The sequence below is a fragment of the Branchiostoma floridae genome, chromosome 16, assembly GCF_000003815.2.
Source record: "Branchiostoma floridae strain S238N-H82 chromosome 16, Bfl_VNyyK, whole genome shotgun sequence".
NCBI lineage: Eukaryota > Metazoa > Chordata > Leptocardii > Amphioxiformes > Branchiostomatidae > Branchiostoma > Branchiostoma floridae.
Window position 1 is genome coordinate 16,587,863 of NC_049994.1, and position 18,275 is coordinate 16,606,137.

At 42.3% G+C, this 18,275-nt stretch overlaps 3 protein-coding genes across 3 annotated transcripts in view; 1 reads left to right on the forward strand and 2 right to left on the reverse strand.

The window, feature by feature from the left end:
- Positions 1 to 1,789: 1,789 nt before the first annotated feature.
- LOC118403010 (E3 ubiquitin-protein ligase TRIM71-like) lies at positions 1,790 to 3,673 on the reverse strand. Its single transcript, XM_035801446.1, has 2 exons — positions 2,387 to 3,673; positions 1,790 to 1,993 (listed from the first exon to the last, which is right to left on the reverse strand). Exons 1-2 carry the CDS (start codon positions 3,671 to 3,673, stop codon positions 1,790 to 1,792), a joined length of 1,491 nt encoding a protein of 496 aa, XP_035657339.1.
- Positions 3,674 to 5,295: 1,622 nt separating this feature from the next.
- Positions 5,296 to 12,882, forward strand: LOC118403861 (aspartate--tRNA ligase, cytoplasmic-like). The gene is made up of 14 exons (XM_035802722.1): positions 5,296 to 5,383; positions 5,817 to 5,922; positions 6,970 to 7,072; positions 7,493 to 7,567; positions 7,714 to 7,779; positions 8,298 to 8,409; positions 8,826 to 8,960; positions 9,551 to 9,698; positions 10,536 to 10,682; positions 10,938 to 10,980; positions 11,138 to 11,218; positions 11,620 to 11,731; positions 12,112 to 12,183; positions 12,553 to 12,882. The coding sequence occupies exons 1-14, from the start codon at positions 5,362 to 5,364 to the stop codon at positions 12,642 to 12,644; spliced, it is 1,314 nt and encodes a 437-aa protein (XP_035658615.1). The 5' UTR covers positions 5,296 to 5,361; the 3' UTR covers positions 12,645 to 12,882.
- A 1,278-nt stretch (positions 12,883 to 14,160) lies between these two features.
- The window catches only part of LOC118403011 (potassium voltage-gated channel subfamily A member 7-like), a 6,047-nt gene continuing 1,932 nt past the window's right edge, over positions 14,161 to 18,275 (reverse strand). Inside the window, exons 2-3 of the mRNA XM_035801447.1 lie at positions 17,764 to 17,881; positions 14,161 to 17,351 (exon numbers count right to left, since the gene is read on the reverse strand). Of these exons, the coding sequence (XP_035657340.1) occupies positions 15,927 to 17,351; positions 17,764 to 17,881 (1,543 nt within the window). The 3' untranslated portion in view covers positions 14,161 to 15,926. The remainder of the gene's footprint in view (positions 17,352 to 17,763; positions 17,882 to 18,275) is intronic.

Genomic DNA, 18,275 nt, shown 5'->3' on the forward strand with positions numbered 1-18,275 from the left:
TAGAGGTATAGGAGAAAGCTTAACATTAGTTAACATAACAATAAGGGCTAACATAATTCTTTGATATAGTATTGCAATGGAGTAGGCTAATCATTAGTTTCGGTATTCTTTCTAATAGCAGAGCAGTCCTTGATATATTTGTCAATTTTTGCATGACCCTTGTCTGAACAGGCTGCTCAAAGGTTCAAAGATTGAAAACGAATAAAGAATACGACAACTAATTGTATCACGTGTCTTGCAATTTCATAGTTGTGCGTTGTTTCAGGTACGAAGGACCAGTGGGACAAAACCTGTTTTAGCGAAGGAGCTGTGTGCTCACAGCGAAGGGGCTGCATGCTCGGTGGACTAGCTGTGTGCACAGCTCATTCGCTAAGCACACGGCCCCTTTTCTGTGTGCGCACAGCTCGTTCGCTGATCACGCAGCCCCTTTCCTGCGTACACACAGCTCGTTCGCTGATCACACAGCCCCTTCGCTGAACACAGCTCCTTCACACACAGCTCCTTCGACGAGCACACAGCCCCTTTGCTGTGAGCACACAGCTCATTTGCTGTGAGCACACAGATACTTCCCCGAGCACGCAGCCCCTGCGCTGTGAGTATACAGCTCCTTCGCCAAGCACGCAGCCCATTCACTGTGAGCACACAGCTCGTTCGCCGAGCGCACAGCCACTTCGCTGTGAGCACACAGCTCCTTTGCTGAGCATGCAGCCCCTTCGCTGTTCCAATGGTCCTTCGTAGGCAGGAGATCATGATCAACGTAGCCTGAATGTTGACAAGATTATAGTTTATTCATTTAGTTATTTGCAGAGACATCGTAGAACAAACATATGTCAGGCCTGCTGCAGAGTAAAGGGGAATCCTGTGGTCTCGTATTACGGTAGTTACCGAGTAGCAGTTAACTATTCTACGACGTGCGTGCGTGTGTCGCACACAGTTTCAGCTGTAGTGCACCAGAACATGTTGATACAGACCTGTGTCACACATTTTCAACATAAGAGCATGAATCAAGGCACTTTTCCTGTATTTTTTTTAAGTTCAAACATTGCTGCATCTACATTTCAACCATGGTGACTGCACACTTGTACCCCTTCTTTAATTAATTTACGACTATTATCATCTGTAGCATTCTGCTATAGTCACTGAAGTCACAACAACATTATGTAAACCATGACGTCGGTGGTTCAGACCCAAGTCTGTACCCCCAAGTAAAACGCGCTTATCAACGTGCACCCTGCTACCTTCACAGCTACTGATAATGACTCAACTTCCTATTCTTAACGTATAGTCTCACAATATAGTATTTTTTAAACTAAAAACCCGGGATTTTATCAGGGCATTCGAAAAAATCCCGGGTTTTTAAAAGAAAAGCCCGGGATTTTATTTGGGCACCCCAAAAAAATCCCGGGTTTTTTCAAAGAAAAACCCGGGATTTTTTTTTAAATCCCGGGACAAAAAAAAAATCCCGGGATAAATCCCGGGATTTTTCTATATTCAATGAAGCATGAAGACTCCCACTGGGGGGTATAATGATCCGTTGGGTAACAAGGAACATTTTCACAAAATATCTGATATATACGTGTAGTCTGTGAAAGGCTACAAGCATTAGTCCCAAGTGCTCTGCTCAGTCCCATTTTAATCTGCTCGATGTTGAATGTATTCTTTCATCCTACAACAATATTATATTCATAGCCTAACATTGTATGAAGTAAGCCTTTGAAGTGTGAAAAGTGATGATGAGGCCACTTGGAGATTACTAAAACTTGACCTAAATACCTTATATGATACAGCACTAACCCTGTGTCCAGACTGATACAGTGTGATCTTTGTAATCAGTCACCACCACATCTCCACCTGGTGACACAGCTACACCACAGGGCCGCTCCATACCACTTCCAATATCACACTGAAATCTGCCCTGACTATCATGCATTTGTAAAGAACCATATCCAAAGTCAGCCACAATGATGTTTCCCATCCCATCAACACAAATGCCCTGAGGATCATACAACTGACTTTCATCAGATCCCACACTCCCAAACTTGAACCTAAAGTTCCCCTCTTTGTCCAAGACATGGACACAGTAATCCTTGTAATCAGTGACCAGAATGTTCCCCTCCCCATCCACAGTGACATATCGTGGGTACCAAGGTCTTAGTGACATACAATATGAACCGAATGTAAATATCTCTAAACCATCTTGCTTAAATACTCGAAGTCGACCAATGGCATTCTTTCCAACAAGCTCCTGTTCTGTTACGATCACCAGTTCTGTTTCCAAAGTTACAGCGATGCCACGCATATACTCATTTAACTCAACATGTGAAAGGTCTATTTTGGTCAAACAGGTGCCTTCCCTGGAATACTGCACTACATGATTCTTACTCACCACCCACAGGTTGTCATTTCTGCCTATAGCAACATCACATGGTTCAAACTTTTCACCAGTTCCCCCTGGCAGAGTTGTTGTGAACTCTCTGACATAAACACCATCCATTGTGAACACCTGGATTCTGCTGTTATTGAGATCAGCAATGTACAACTTATCATCTTGTGACACGGCTACTCCCACAGGACCATCAAACTTCCCCCTACATGATCCCTCTCCCCCAAACCTGACTTTCTTCACCCACATATTTCCCACCCTAATTGTGCTGACATTTGTACTTCTAACTTGTCGAGTATCTAGATCTGTCACTTTGGACTGAAGCAACTGTTTGTCTGACATGGGTTGTGATGTTACCTTGCCTAACTCAATGTGTGCACCAGATTTCTTTGGCTCAAAATGACAAAGTTTCACTTCACAGATCTCATCAGGAGTTGCAACATTCTGGAACCTTTCTTTGAGTGCAGGTGCCAGGTCTACATCCTCTAAGAGCCACACCCCCTCTTCTTGTTCCATGAGCTGTTCTGTTCTTTCACACAATATGGACAGTTTGACCAGCTGGGTCAACACCTGGTCTTTCTGTTCTATCAAGGCAGCCATGTTGTCCTCAAATACCTTCTCCACAGTAGCCAACAGTTTGTCCCGCTGATCTTGAATCTTCTTCACCTGATCATCACAAGCCTTGTTTATCTCCTGTTGAGTTTGTACTTTGTTGTCCACCAGTTTTTTGTGTCGTTTTTTTATCTCTTGGAGGAAGTTTGTAGATGCCTCCATCTTCTGCCAGCCAGTGTCGAGCTCAGCGATGATGTTATCCTTAATCTGTTTTGCCTCACAGGTTGTGTGCCCAGAGTGAGAATGGGTGATGCAATCACTACAGACCGGTACCTTACACTTTAGGCAGTAGAGCTGGATCTCATTTTGAGGGTGGGAGCTGCACATGTTCTTCTGCCCTCCCTTCTGCATGTATGCAGGTGTCAGTAAGGTTTTCTTGGAGAATTCTTCACACAGGTTGGCTATACGATGGTTGTTAAGGAGTCCTGCTATCCCCTCGGTAGGCAAAGTCACAGGATGGGCACAGTCTGGGCACCTGAACGGGTCTGGCCTTTCTGCCCTTTCACAAGTTTCTAACCATTGTTCGTGCCGAACTTCCAAACACTCCTGGCAAAAGTAATGGTGACATGGCAGGAACTTGGGCTGCCTGTAAGGCTTCTTGCAGATGCTACAGGAGAGAAACTCTTCCAGTATCCTCTGTCTGTATGCAGTTGTAGGACGATCTTGAGAGTTTGCCATTTTTAGGCCTTAGGACTGGAAACCTTATGTGCCACTCCCTGGTCTCACTTTTACTTCAAAACATCTTTGAACATTCAGGATATTGTGGTTGCTTTGTAAGTTGCCAAGGTGCAATGTTTACAGAGCTTTTGTTCTGGAAAAGGAACCCCATCCATCTCAACAAAAGTGCCGTATGGTATTTCATTTTTGAACTAGTTGCTTGAACTCGTCATCATCACATGACCCAACAAGGCCCAATAGCTCGCACCCAGAGCATATTAATGAGAGTGCCTGGCATCCAAACCTGTCATAGTCGAGTCTGTTTCGCCATCTTTGGTTAATGTTGCTTCAGAGAACTGACCATTGCATTAAGACAGTCATCTTTGAGCACAACTATAGTGCATAACCCTGGAACCTTATGCATAATTATGTACAGTTATGCCAATTTAGATTAATCCCCAGGGGGTCGTTATTGGCTGCTATGTATTTCTTACATCATTTATACTTACAGCTTACGATATCAGCCCATCTGCGTGTATGGTTGCCAGGAGGTCACTCCAGAATAAAACTGGAATTTCCAAATTAAACTGGAGGGGCAGGGTGCACTTAACTCAAGAAAATATGGTACATGTACTTGCATTTTAAAACATGCATTTTAAGGCTTCTTGAAGGTTTAGCTACATGTATGATCGCATAAGTCATAACGGTGCACGCCCCAGTTTATTTGGGGTCTCAAATCGAGGCTGCGCACCCTCAAGTCGAGAGGCCGTCTCTTCAAGAAAATAAATCCAAAGCAGAAAAGCCGTGTATGGGAATGAAGGGTATTCCTCCAGCTTTACGAACAGTCGGGTTTCAGTTTCTTTACTCTCTCCACTTTTCGTAATTTTAGGGGGAGAAAAGTTTTTTCACGTAAAAAAATATGCAAAAAAAGGGGGATTTTGACGTGGAAATAAACCCATGACCTATATCTTAGTCATGAAAATGACTGATGTTGTCGGAAAGAGAATACACCTAAGATTAATCAAGCAAAAAATAAAGAAAATTGTAACACTGAGATTTTTACAATAACCCGACGCGCGAGGCATAGCAACACGGCTCACAGAACGCATATGGACGGTGAATCTGGGTCAACGGGCGAATCACTTCCAACGCGTAGAAATACAAGGAAGTGAAACGCGGGCCCAAAACCAATTTGCACCAAAAACACATCACTTCTTACGCTTTTTAGCTATGCCAGTATTAAATGCCACTTTGCAGCAGATTATGAGAAATTTGAACTCAAACCCAGACCCTCGAGACCCTTTCTTCACATTTTTGTCACACATTATCTCGAACCCCTTTCGCGGAAGAATTGGTGTGTGCACCGATAATTGAATGACTGTAGTCATTTAAACCCTGGTAAAGTCAGCAGTCCGTGCAAATTTTCCACCTCTGTCAGAATCTGCTCTCAATGGTATGAGGGTCTGTGTTGGTTGCAGCACCCCCATTGTTCCAATGTTTAGGAAAACCGTTGCTTTAAGTGATGTCTTATATTCAGAATGCAAACTTCAGACATTCATATTGTATTACGCGTTCTTGTAATGCGTTTTACATGACATGTGTATTTTACATGTGTACATGTACTATTTGCCTTTACAGACCGCAGGTTGGTGCGTGTAGAAGAGCTGACACCATCCCTAGCCGGGGAGACAGTGTGGGTTCGAGCCAGGATGCACACCAGCAGGGCAAAAGGTACATTTGTACATGTACATGTACGATGATGCAGATAATACACTTAACTTTGTCACAAAACATCGTCATTATTGTTTCTCTAAAAACACAGCTGCACAAAGTTGACTAATATGTAATACAAACTCTCTACAGAGCAATTATATACATGTATGTCGATAAAGGTTAGACATCCAGGTAATAAGATACATCTAAAAGCAGTTACACAAGCAACTGGATATGATTTTGGAATCGGTGAGACTTTTCAGATAGTATCGATCCGTTATCTTTCATCAATGACACTGAGTTTCCACATCACAAAGAAAAGGTATCAGTGTCATTGACGAAAGATAACGGATACTATCTGAAACGTCTGACCATTTTCAAAATCATATCCAGTTGCTTGAGTAACTGCTTTTTGGCGTAGCAATTATATACCTTAACATTTTTTTTTCAGGAAAACAGTGCTTCCTTGTGCTACGACAACAACAGTTTAACGTGCAGGCTCTGGTGTTTGTCAACGACAAAACTGTCAGCAAGCAGATGGTCAAGTTTGCCGCCAAGTAAGTCTGACTTGTGATGAAACTAAATTCAGGGGTGCCTAAGTAATCATACGATCCTTACGGAAAACAAACGATCCTTACGGAAAACATATGATCCATTACTAAGAAACATACGATCCTTACGGAAATCATACGATTCACTACTAGGAAACATACGATCCCTACAGAAAACATACGATCCACTACTAGAAACATACAAACCTCACTAATTTGCTGGACCACGTGACATCAGCGCCAAATTCAAGATGGCGGAGTCTGGAGAACAATAACATGGCGCCTAAGAAGCCAGCATTATTGTAGGTTGGGGTTTTGGTGTTTAGTAGGATGTGATGAAGACGATATGCGCTACCTCGAATCTGCCGCTTGTGGGACGTGACCCGTGCGTTGGTCCAAAAGATTAGTAAGGATCGTATGTTTTCTGTAAGGATCGGATGTTTCTAGTAGTGGATCGTATGTTTTCTGTAAGGATCGTATGTTTCCTAGTAGTGAATCGTATGATTTCCGTAAGGATCGTATGTTTCTTAGTAATGGACCGTATGTTTTCCGTAAGGATCATTTGTTTTCCATAAGGATCGTATGATTACTTAGGCACCCCTGAAATTAGTTGATAAGTTAGTCATGCTAACACATTGTGTCCAGTCACTGTTTGTTATACATTGTTGTACAGTGCACCTATCACAAAATGATGTTGTGCAATGAAGATTTAAAAAAGTACAGACATTGTATTCATCAGATATCTACTTCATTTTAATTTGTTTAAAATGCACATGATGTTGTCTAGAAACAGTTATACATGTATTTACAAGGTGTTAAAAGTCAAAGATGAGTGATGCTTTGAAAACACAAATTATGAAATAATCTTGCCCACCAAGATCTTAACACTGCTGTTTCATTGGACAAGGTGTCATTAAGTTTGAATTATTTGATAAAAGTTGAGTAAGGAACTTTTTTTATTCAGAATTCTTTGATTTTAGATGACCAGTATGGGTCTGAAATCGAGTAGTTTCATGCAATATGGTTTATATTTTATCTTTTTATTTTTTCCAGCATCACAAAGGAGAGTATCATAGATGTGGAGGGGGTTGTCCAGAAAGTGGCACAGCCTGTGGAGAGCTGCACACAGAGGGACGTGGAGCTGCATGTGGAAAGGGTAGGTACAACAGGCAGGAGTCAAGGGAGGGAGTAAGGACAGAAACTAGCACAGCCGGTGGAAATCTCAGAAGTGGAATGGGGACTGGTTGCCATTCAACATGTAGAAGGGGATAGGAGTGGAAATTGGCACAGCAAGAAGATCTCTTGGTGGACGGATGTAATAATTGTTTTACCTAAAGGTTTGTGTAAAAAATTATCCCTAAATACAGTGTACATTCAATGAAGGTATGCGTAGCTAAACCTCCTTGATTCACCAAAGCAAGAGTACCCAGTGGAAGATAGGGAACAACAGGTCTGATAATAATCAGACAGTGACATGTTTGTCCATTAACAGTAGGGGTGAATGAATAATGGTATACTAGAAAAGGATTCTTCACAATCACAAGGTATACATATTGTACAATGTATTTCCTTGCAGGTGTTTGTGGTGAGTGCCTCCGCTCCACAGCTACCCTTACAGCTGGATGATGCAGCCAGACCAGAACATGACGAGGTCAGCAGTCATCTTACTTTTCTACTACTTATAGATTGGATAAAAGATAAAAGCTAAGGTCATTTTCTGTTGTTATAGTTTTTTGCAAAATGTTGACTTAGGGTTTTGTTTAATCAATATACTAGTATTGCTTACATCTGTTGCAGGAGGATGCCAGTCGACCTCGTGTGAACCAGGATACTAGGCTGGACAACAGGATCATCGATCTCAGGGTGAGTCTGCTATATACTGAGTAAAAAAAAAACTACTAGTACTAGTATGTAATGTACATGTATATGATAACCCTTCAGTACTGTGTAGTGCCAATCTCAAAAAGTTGATCAGTAAAAAAAAGTTTTAGGTCAAGAGTGCTGTAGATTTTTTGCTCTCTCTCTTTCTCTCTCTCTGTCCCTATCATTAAGGAGGATAGTAAATGAGATCTATGATCCATCACTCCTTCTCTCTGTCTCTTTCCTTCTTTTCCTCTCCATCTCTCTTCCCACACTTTCACTTTCCCCCTCACTCCATCTCTCTTTCTCTCTCTCTCTCCCTGTCTCTCTTTCTCTCCATACTCTCTCACTTGCCCTCTCACTGTCTCTCCCCCCTTCTCTCTCTCTGTCTTGCCTTCTCTCTCTCTCTCTCTCTCTCTCTCTCTCTCTCTCTCTCTCTCTCTCTCTCTCTCTTTTTCTCTCTCAATGTTATTTGGAATCAGGTTAGTGATTAGGTTAATGATTTGGTTCTGCAATTTCAGACCACCACAAACCAGGCAGTGTACCGGGTAGTGGCAGGCGTGTGCGACTTGTTCAGGGCAACTCTGACAGGAAAGGGCTTTGTGGAGATCCACACACCCAAGATCATCTCAGGTCAGTTAAATCTCACATTTTTTTCTTACCTACTACCTTCATTGTTTATCCATACATATAATTCCAAGATGTTAGAATTCTTACTGTGACAAGAGTCAAGACAAAACATTTTCTGACTCCTGAAACTCATATCTTTGCATCTAAATTGTAAGAGTTGCTACATCATAACATGTAAGGCCTTTATTGCGAGTTATCAGACTACAAGTAGGTCAATTCTACATGTATTTGGTACTAGATGTAGTACAGTATATTACAGTTCATTTGAGTTTTGTAGGATACAGATGTTGCTATCCTAGAGCCATTCCCTCCAGTTTCTTTTGGAACACTGCAAATCCATTGTACATCATTGTTAACAGAATGGAGCAAATAAACAATTTTGCATGTGATTGTAACATATAATATCATTGATGTTTTAGCGGCCAGCGAGGGTGGCGCTAATGTGTTCACCGTGTCGTACTTTAAGAACAATGCGTACCTGGCCCAGTCCCCACAGCTGTACAAGCAGATGGCCATCGCTGCTGACTTCGAGAAGGTCTTCACTGTTGGTGCTGGTACGTCCAGTTTGTTTGTTTGTTTTGTATACCTGATAAACCATCTTTGTGATTAGATGTAAAACACCAGTTTTGTACGGTATGTACAAGCTATGTAAGACCAGACTGTTTGATCCACTCTTATCAATACAAAAATTATGTGAAATGTTTTGCCCAACAGGACATCCCTAACCAAAGCTACATGTACTCATGGAAAACTCATGATCAGAAACAAACTAATTTCGAAGGGCATGATCATCATTCATCCTCTTGTGAGGTCAAGCAGACAAAGTTAGACCTCCAGAACTGCTTGTCTTATCGCAGAGAGTAGCCCTTGCCCTTCCAGCCCTGTTTCGGTCTCAATGAGTTTCTTAAGAGTTGTGTTTAGGCAGCCAACCCTTCTCTTAGTGTCGGGGGACCAAAACAAGAGTCTTCAAGCTGGTTCAAAGGACATGATCATGAACATGATAATGAACTTCTCTCAGCAATGTGCAATGAGCAGTTCTGGAGAAAGAACTTTGCTTGCTGCACCTTCTAATGAGGAGGACCAATGATGATGATGATGATAAAGATAGTTGGAATCAGACTCATTTTCTGTGTGATCTCACCAGTGTTCCGTGCGGAAGACTCGAACACCCACCGTCACCTGACGGAGTTTGTGGGTCTGGATCTGGAGATGGCGTTTAACTACCACTATCACGAGGTGCTGGACGTCATCGGGGACATGTTCGTGTGCATCTTCAAGGGGCTCAGGGACAGGTAAGGAGTTTGTGTTGTGTGCATCTTTAAGGGGCTCAGGGACAGGTAAGGAGTTTGTGAGTATCTTTAAGGGGCTCAGGGACAGGTAAGGAGTTTGTGTGCATCTTCAAGGGTCTCGGACAGGTAAGGAGTTTGTGTTGTGTGCATCTTTAAGGGGCTCAGGGACAGGTAAGGAGTTTGTGAGTATCTTTAAGGGTCTCAGGGACAGGTAAGGAGTTTGTGTGCATCTTCAAGGGTCTCGGACAGGTAAGGAGTTTGTGAGTATCTTTAAGGGTCTCAGGGACAGGTAAGGAGTTTGTGGATCTGGATCTGGAGATGGCGTTCAACTACCACTATCACGAGGTGCTGGACGTCATCGGGGACATGTTTGTGTGCATCTTCAAGGGGCTGAGGGACAGGTGAAGAGTTTTGTGTATGTCTTAATGGGTCTCTCAAGAGTACTTAATTTGTTGTACTGACTATAGACAGCATGAGCATTACTTATATTTAGACTTCAGCATCTAGTGGCACATAAGTACATGTAGTTACTCACTAAGCTCACATGTACTATTCCTTTTAAATAAATGCAGCTTCCAAAAACAGTGAACACTCTGTATACTGACTAGAACTCTATCAAACTATATATGTATATTAAAGCAGAGTGCTCTTCCTTCACTGAGATGAAGATTATATGTCTAACATCCCCACTGGTGTATTAGGTTGAAACATACTGTCCCCCACAGGAATAAGACAGGTATATTAAAGACAACACCATCTAGAAACAGTCCGTCACTTTGCCATGTCTACTATAATGTGTTCAGTGTAATATATTGAGTAAAACTTTACTGTCTCCCACAGGTATAAGACAGAAATCAACACCATCCAGAAACAGTTCCCGAGCGAGCCCTTCAGGTTCCTGGAGCCCAGCCTGAGACTGGAGTTCCCTGAGGCTGTGGCCATGCTCAGGGAGGCTGGGGTGGAGATCGGGGATGAAGACGACCTCAGGTGAGGCCTGCAGCTAGGCTATTGTTTTTGTATAGTCACTTATGTAATCTTAGATTTTATATGAATGAAAAGGGTTCTCATATGATTGAAGATGTCAAAGCACCATGTTGTCAGGTCCCTATTTGAATATCACAAACCGCATGAACATACTTTGTACTTTCTTTCAAGGTGGAGAAAATGCCTGTCTTGTTTTGAAGAGCTTTTATCAGCATTTTATCAAGAGTCGTTTTTGAAAGGTGTAAATTTGTTTTTCAGCACTCCTGATGAGAAGCTGTTAGGAAAGTTGGTGAAAGCCAAGGTAAGGAGAGACAGTTGGATATTCCTTCATAAGTACATAAACTTGTAGGTGTCCTGTTACAACAGATTAATGAATGTTACATGTACTTCTTATGCCCTTTACATGATGTAACATGTACCTAAGAATATGAAATACATAATGTATTCTTCCTTTTCAGTATGACACCGACTTCTTCATCCTGGACAAGTTCCCCCTGGCTGTGCGGCCCTTCTACACCATGCCTGATCCAAACAACCCTGTAAGTACATGTACTGTCGGGCAGCCATCTTAGTGACCTTCATTCCTGAATTAAAGTCAACATCACAAGCCCTTTTTGTCATACAAATTACATTTGTACTTAAAATTTTTTCTAAAACATTTATTTGTGTAAAAATTGTTTAATTGTTTGGGGGGGGGGTCCCAGATGTTGCTTACTTATGTAGCTGTCAACCAATTAACTCAGACATACATTTATCTTTTCTGTAATTGCTACAGATAATGATATGAGACTTTGAGACTTTTTTATTTGGAAATCCATTAGTGACGTGCCCTTCTTGCTGATATGTGTACTTCAACGTATTTTTTTACTTGGTTTATAAGGCAGTGTATGCTGAACACAGTATAATAACTTGAAGTTCCATGTTTCTTGTACTCCACCAGAAATATGCCAACTCTTACGACATGTACATGAGGGGGGAGGAGATCCTGTCTGGAGCCCAGCGAATCCACGACCCGGAGTTCCTCACAGAACGGGCAAAGGCTCACGAGATCGGTAAGCAAACATGAAACAACACCACTGATTCTCTGGGATAGTAAAAAAGATGATCATTTTCGGCAAACAGTTGGTATCAAAGAAGTTCAGGTGGCAAAAGAGCCTACCAGCAAACTGAAAAGGCTGCTTTCACAAAGTTGCATTCTTGAGGCAAGAATTTTCTTACAGAACTAGAAATATCAGACAGCCATTGCTACATGTATGTGTTGACTAACCTTTGGTAATCTTTTAGTCATACTGAAGTTTCTGTTAAAACATTTGGGCTATACATTAGTCATTCTCACATTTGATACATAAAGTAGGAAATTAGAACATGTGAACTGTAGAATTTGTCATGTTGGCAGATTCTTTTTTATATCTTTTTCATTCATTTATTTCAGACATTGAGAAGATCAAGTCTTACATCGACTCCTTCCGCTATGGGTGTCCACCCCATGGGGGAGGTGGGATCGGTGAGTCCACTAGTTTATTTTTATGGTCCTTAAATATGATAAAACGCTTGAGCTGCCAGAGTTTCAGCCTGGCATTGCCCACAGTGTCAGTGTTGGACCCCTGACATCTGAACTGAAACCTGCAAAGCCGACACTCCTTTCTTCAGGGTTCCTTGCGCTGCACTCCTGCTTTCTTCCGGGGTGTATACCCTATCCCAGTTATAACTGAGCGTAGCACACAGGGCATGTGTTTGTTTGCATGGCCTATGTCTTTAAATTTAGCAACATTAGTGTTTTTACTGATATTATTACCTCAGAATTGCTGTATCAAGTTTTTGTATTTCATATAGAGATTTGATCTAACAGGGACTGTTCATTTTACCCCTGCAGGGATGGAGAGGGTGGTCATGTTGTACCTCGGACTCAACAATATCAGGAAAACCTCCATGTTCCCACGTGACCCCAAACGGTTGACCCCTTAATCTCCATAGCAACCACAAACACAAACTTCTCGAACTTCATGTTTCCTTGCATGGACCAAGAGTAAGAGTAAAAGTTTCAATGATGGAGTTGTGAAATGAAGAAGAAAAGGAAAATGCACAGACCAAATGGTAGAGAGATAGAGGAATGCTGATGAAATGGTTGAAAATCCATCTCAATGTTTCTTTGGGGAGACTTTTATAAGATGGAAATAATGTAATAAGTAAACAAAATTTGACAGTTTTAATTAGTCATTGTAGATAAATGAGATGATAAATTTTTCACAGATTTGTTACATTCTTGACACAGATTTAGAAGACTTCGGTGTGTCCTATAATGTAATGTTACACATTAACAGTCATACCAGGCAATTGAACTTCTAGGGCCAGCGCACAATATAATAGTCAGAAATAGCTTCCCTGTTTCTTCTCTCTATTAAAAGGTAAAATTAAAGTACTCAGTTAAAGCTATTTGGGATAATGTAGATAGATAGCATGCAGGGTGTATTGTTGCATAACATCTGGTAAAGTTTAAGCAATGAATTGTTTTGGTTACAAAGTTTAAACAGGTGCATTTTCTACAGTTTACAGGAAACCCACCAAGAATTAATTTAATTCCATGTCTTCTCAATGAAGCTCACATTTTTATAAATTAGAAAATGACTTGTACAATGTACAAGGTTCATTTATATCTTAATATTATTATTTACTTTTTGGTAGACTTTGGTAAACTCCAGGCAAGTTTATTTGGGTTGTGCATGTGGAAAGTGGATGACTGGATAGAAAATGATTAACATTCAGTACCAGAGGGTGTGATAGGGGTTTTGGAGTAGCAAATGTGGTGGGTAACGTCTCAATAAAGGTGACTGGTAGCGGGTTTGATGTTGTCATTTCTGGATGATAGAAAAATAAGACAACTTTTGAAAGAAAAATTGAATGTTATAGCCATTTAGTCCTTCCCTCATCTTTTGGTGTGTAGGGCAGTAGCACTCTACTTTTCTGTGGCCCTCAGTTGACACAGTTTTGCAAACATTAAAAAAAAAAGAGGCCGCTAGTCCACTGGTAACACTTTGTGGTAAGTTTCCATACTATTTCCTATCAGAGCTGAACTAAGCAGGAAAAGCACCTACCATATTCAAAGTATATATATTACCATTATTAAATCCTTCTGTAGGACCAGGTGACTCAGTTTTACATCATAGCCATAGGGCACAGGAAAATAAAAACAAAACAACTTTGGTATACAGATTATGATCAGCTTTCTTTACTATATATTCATGATAAAAAGTCAGCATTGTTTTTCTAACATGTAGACCAGTTGGGTAAAAGACAATATACATCTGCTGGTATATGTACACACTTCAGATATCAATGTATTCAAGACCTTTTTTAAATGTGCTGCACTTGGGATAAATTGCTATCAATTCTTACAGTTCACACCAAGTTGCTTACGGCACAGATCATAAGTAGCATTTTAGAAAACGCTTTGAAACTCGTACCAATCAGTATGAGGTCTTACAGTTCACACCAAGTTGCTTACGGCACAGATCATAAGTAGCATTTTAGAAAACGCTTTGAAACTCGTACCAATCAGTATGAGGTTGTTTGTTTACAGAGGTTTTGTTGTTGTTCTAATTGGAGGTGTACATTAGGACAGATATAGCAATCTGGCTGTATAGATCCCAAACGGAGTTTCTGTCGACATCTGATCAGGATACTAGGAATATGTTAGGGTTTTCTTCCATTTATAGGTCCTAAATTTCAAGTCATTCCCTGGATCTATAATGACATGAATCAAAGTTGAAAAGTTCTGTCTTTCAAGAGAATATCTTTAAAGTCAAAATAAACTCAAACTGAGATCTCTACCAGCAGATAACTTGTTGTTCTGCAAGATTTCAGTCCCTACTCTGACATACATATACTGTGAATGTCCCTGCCAAAGTTGATACATGACAAATCTATAATGTTCCTGCATAATATGTTCATGTGATACACAGTATCCTCCGACTTCTATTGACTCTACCTGAGTTCAGATTGATTTGAAACGTAGTATATGAAATAGTATTCTCTCAGCCTAGCAACTTAGTGACAAGAAGTGGTCATTACAGCCCTGAGGAAGGTAGTAAACTACTGTAAATGCAGAAACTTTTGTGGTGGTTTAATGTTCGCAGTTTTCATGGCGGCCCCTTCACTGCGAATTTAAAACCAATGTGAACATTTTTCCATGGCAGTAAGAGACTACAGTGCATGGTGCTACCTCGAACTTAAAACCACTACGAAAAGTCCATTTTCCCGCTACCGCAAACTTAAATGCATTTACAGTAGTGGTAAACTGATTGCTGAAACGTTGGCAGGTAAAACTGAATGACAGTCTCCAAGAGAACTCGATTATCATGAGTTCAAATGGTTCTGAAACATGACATGGATTTTAAACGTTTAGATGAAGTTTGCCAACATTTTTTTTCACATAAACGGATGAATGTATAAGGCACAATCATACAAACGTTTCTAAGGCAACTGAGTTGAGAGAAAGTAGCCACTATTATGTACTCAGATTCAAAAATGTTGCATAAAATCTCTTACAAATGATACGTTTTAAGTGCGTATGTGCAGTATAATTCGTTCTGGGTAACATGTCAAATTTGAAGGCCCCTGGCCATTCTTTTTCTGGTTTGCTATGACCTTCAACTTTGACATATTACCGGCAACGCATCACACTGCGCATGCGCACTTCAAATCGCGAAATGACTTATTGAAAAACAGCCCGCCGCTCCAGAAGACTGCAGAGGGTTGGAAACTCATCTCCGTTTTCTCCATACCTCGCAATGCGAACAGTACGTGTTATTTTCACTCGGCCTTCTTGTTACCAAGGAGGTTAAGTTGTTACTAATGTTAGCACCATAGGATAGCAGGCAGTTATTACAACAGTCACGACTGCTTGTACAAAGCGAATCTTCAATCATGTACAGGTTTCTCGCGAATGTGTGTTATTTTCACCAGTCAGCTTTCTTGTTAGCACCGTCGCGGCGTATAGAATAGCAGACAGTTACTAGTATTATAACAGTTACGATAGTTTGTACAAGGTGAATCTTGCAACTTCTAGTACAGTTTTTTCGCTTCCCAATTTGAATGTGTGGCGCTTTCCTGGGTGCCATGCGGCTACTGGCCGCTAGATATCGCTCACATACTCAAAACTCAAGGATCATGCCATCCAAGATATATTTATTGCCATATTAAAGCCGAGTGCGGCAATGCGCTTTTCGACATTAGTCAAGTCTGCATTAGCTACGCGCTTGTAGTCTCTTTGCCACCTTTTCTTCTCTTTATCCCCCCTTTCCTCTTGAGTTTCGGTGGTTGCGCTTCCAACTCTAGCGCAATGGACACGTCTACGTTAGGTCGCACCATGCCTATGGACGGCTGCGTCACTTGAAACAACCAGTGCCCTACCATGCGGGACCCCGTGGCCCTTCTAAAGCTCTGCGCGTTCTTGTCCTGATAGTAGTAGCGGTTAAAGTTAGTCACGAAGACGGGCATGACCAAGGAAACAGTGAGGACGCCAGAAAGCGCACACAAACCCCCGACTACTTTCCCGCCAAGCGACTGCGGATACATGTCCCCGTACCCGACCGTTACCATGGTGATGACCGCCCACCAGAACGCGGACGGGATGCTGGTAAAGTGCGAATCTTCAAGGTCATACTCCACGAAGTAGATCGCGCTGGAGAAGAGGACTATCCCGACTAGCAGGAAGAACAGGAGGAGCCCCAGTTCCTTCCAGCTCGCCTTGAAGGTTTTGCCAAGAACCTGCATTCCCCTGGAGTGGCGAGCCACCTTTAAGATGCGAAAGACCCTGGCGAGTCGCACGACTCTTAACGTGGGGACTAAAGAGTTGTCCGGAGCGCCCGGATCTGACGTCAGACTGACCGTGACGTCGACAAAGTACGGCACGATGGACAACAAGTCGATGATGTTCAGCGCTCCTTTGATGAAGTCCAGTTTGCTGGGACAGACCACAAAACGAGTGATGAGTTCAAAGATGAACCAGGCAACGCAGATCGTCTCCAAGGCGAAGAAGGGCTGCGCGAAGGAGCGAACTCTCTCTGGCTCTGACGCGACCAGGTCCATGGCGAAGTCTTGCAGCACAGGTACAGTCTCCAGACAGAAGATACCGATCGCTAAGAACACTGCAGCTACAGAAACTCCTGCAACAATCTTAGCCCACTGCGACGACTCCGGGTATTCGAACAGGAGCCATATTCTTCTAAAGTTTCGGTTCCTCGGCAACCTTGGACGCATGATAATCCCACCGAGTCCCTCCTTCTCCCGAATCTGTCTGATCAGAGAGGCCCCCATGTCATAAAACTTCAACTCCTCCAGAAAAATATCCACAGGAACATCAGCCGGTCGGTTTAGCTTACCTCCTGTTTGGAAATAACTCAGGATAGCCTCAAAACTCGGCCGGTGTCTGTCGAAGAAGTACTCATGTCGTGCCGAGTCGTAATACTTCTTCATCCTATCGGCGTTCCCGAGCAGAGTGTCCGGGTAGCGGCAGAGGGTGCCCCGCTGGGTCTCGAACTTGAGCCCGCTGACGTTGATGACTATACGTTTGCAGGTGTCGCCGTGCCCCGCCTGTCCGCACGGCCTGCCCTGGTGATGCGTCAGGGGGATGGTGTTCCCCTCCGTCTGCCCCGCCTCCTGGTTGGCCGACACCTGCAAGGAATATTTACAATGGCTTTACGTAACGCTTTAATAGTAATAGTAAAGAAATATGAACTATGACTTTGCGTAATTTTTAATAGCACGGCCTGCCCTGGTGGTGGATCAGCGGGATGGTGTCCCCTTCCGTCTCTCCTGCCTCCTGGTTGGCTGCCACCTGCAAGAAACATTTACAATGACTTTACGTAACGCTTAGTAATAGTAAAGAAATATTAACTATGACTGCGTAATTTTTAATAGCACGGCCGGCCCTGGTGGTGGGTCAGGGGGATGGTTTTCCCCTCCGTCTCTCCCGCCTCCTGGTTGGCTGACACCTGAGAGAAACATTCATTCATCATTCCTTCCTTCCTCCTTTTATTCATTCATTCATTCATTCATTCATTCAATAAAATCAGAATCATCCCACCTCCTCCAAGGTGAGCAGTTTCCTTGCCACCTCCTCCAAGTGTGAGGCGTCCAGCCCTCCCGGAGTCTCCGGCGGGTTCTCCTCCCAGGATTCCTGGCGGCTCAGGGACTGCTGCCGGCTGAACAAGGGAGAGGGACATTATATCATGTTCCACGCATTGCAATTGTTGGATTTGAGACTTGATTATCTATCTCTTTGATTTAGCGATTAACAGAACGATGAACTGTTGAAACAATGTGATGCCATTGTGACAACCGTTGTTTATAAAAGTAGTTATCACCGGGTTTCGACTGAAATACTTTTGAAAGAAAAAATGTGATGAGCTATTGTTAGACTGAGCGCTTTTCTTGAAAGAAAGTTGTCAAAGCTTGTCCTTCAACTCGTTTTGATACCTAGCCTAACTAGCTAGCTTTACTAGTCTCCAAGCAGACCCTACGGTGCCTTAGAAATAGTATCAAAGCTGGCAAGGGACTTAGTATAGCGGCACCAGTATAGCGGTGCCCGTTTGACTA

Coding starts and splice junctions, on each gene's coding strand:
- LOC118403010 (XM_035801446.1), bottom strand. CDS start 3,673: ATGGCAAACTCTCAAGATCGTCCTACAACTGCATACAGACAGAGGATA. Junction 1,994..2,386: donor GAAATGACAACCTGTGGGTG/GTGAGTAAGAAT, acceptor TATGATCCTCAG/GGCATTTGTGTTGATGGGAT.
- LOC118403861 (XM_035802722.1), top strand. CDS start 5,362: ATGCACACCAGCAGGGCAAAAG. Junction 7,568..7,713: donor CCAGACCAGAACATGACGAG/GTCAGCAGTCAT, acceptor CATCTGTTGCAG/GAGGATGCCAGTCGACCTCG. Junction 11,732..12,111: donor GGCAAAGGCTCACGAGATCG/GTAAGCAAACAT, acceptor CATTTATTTCAG/ACATTGAGAAGATCAAGTCT.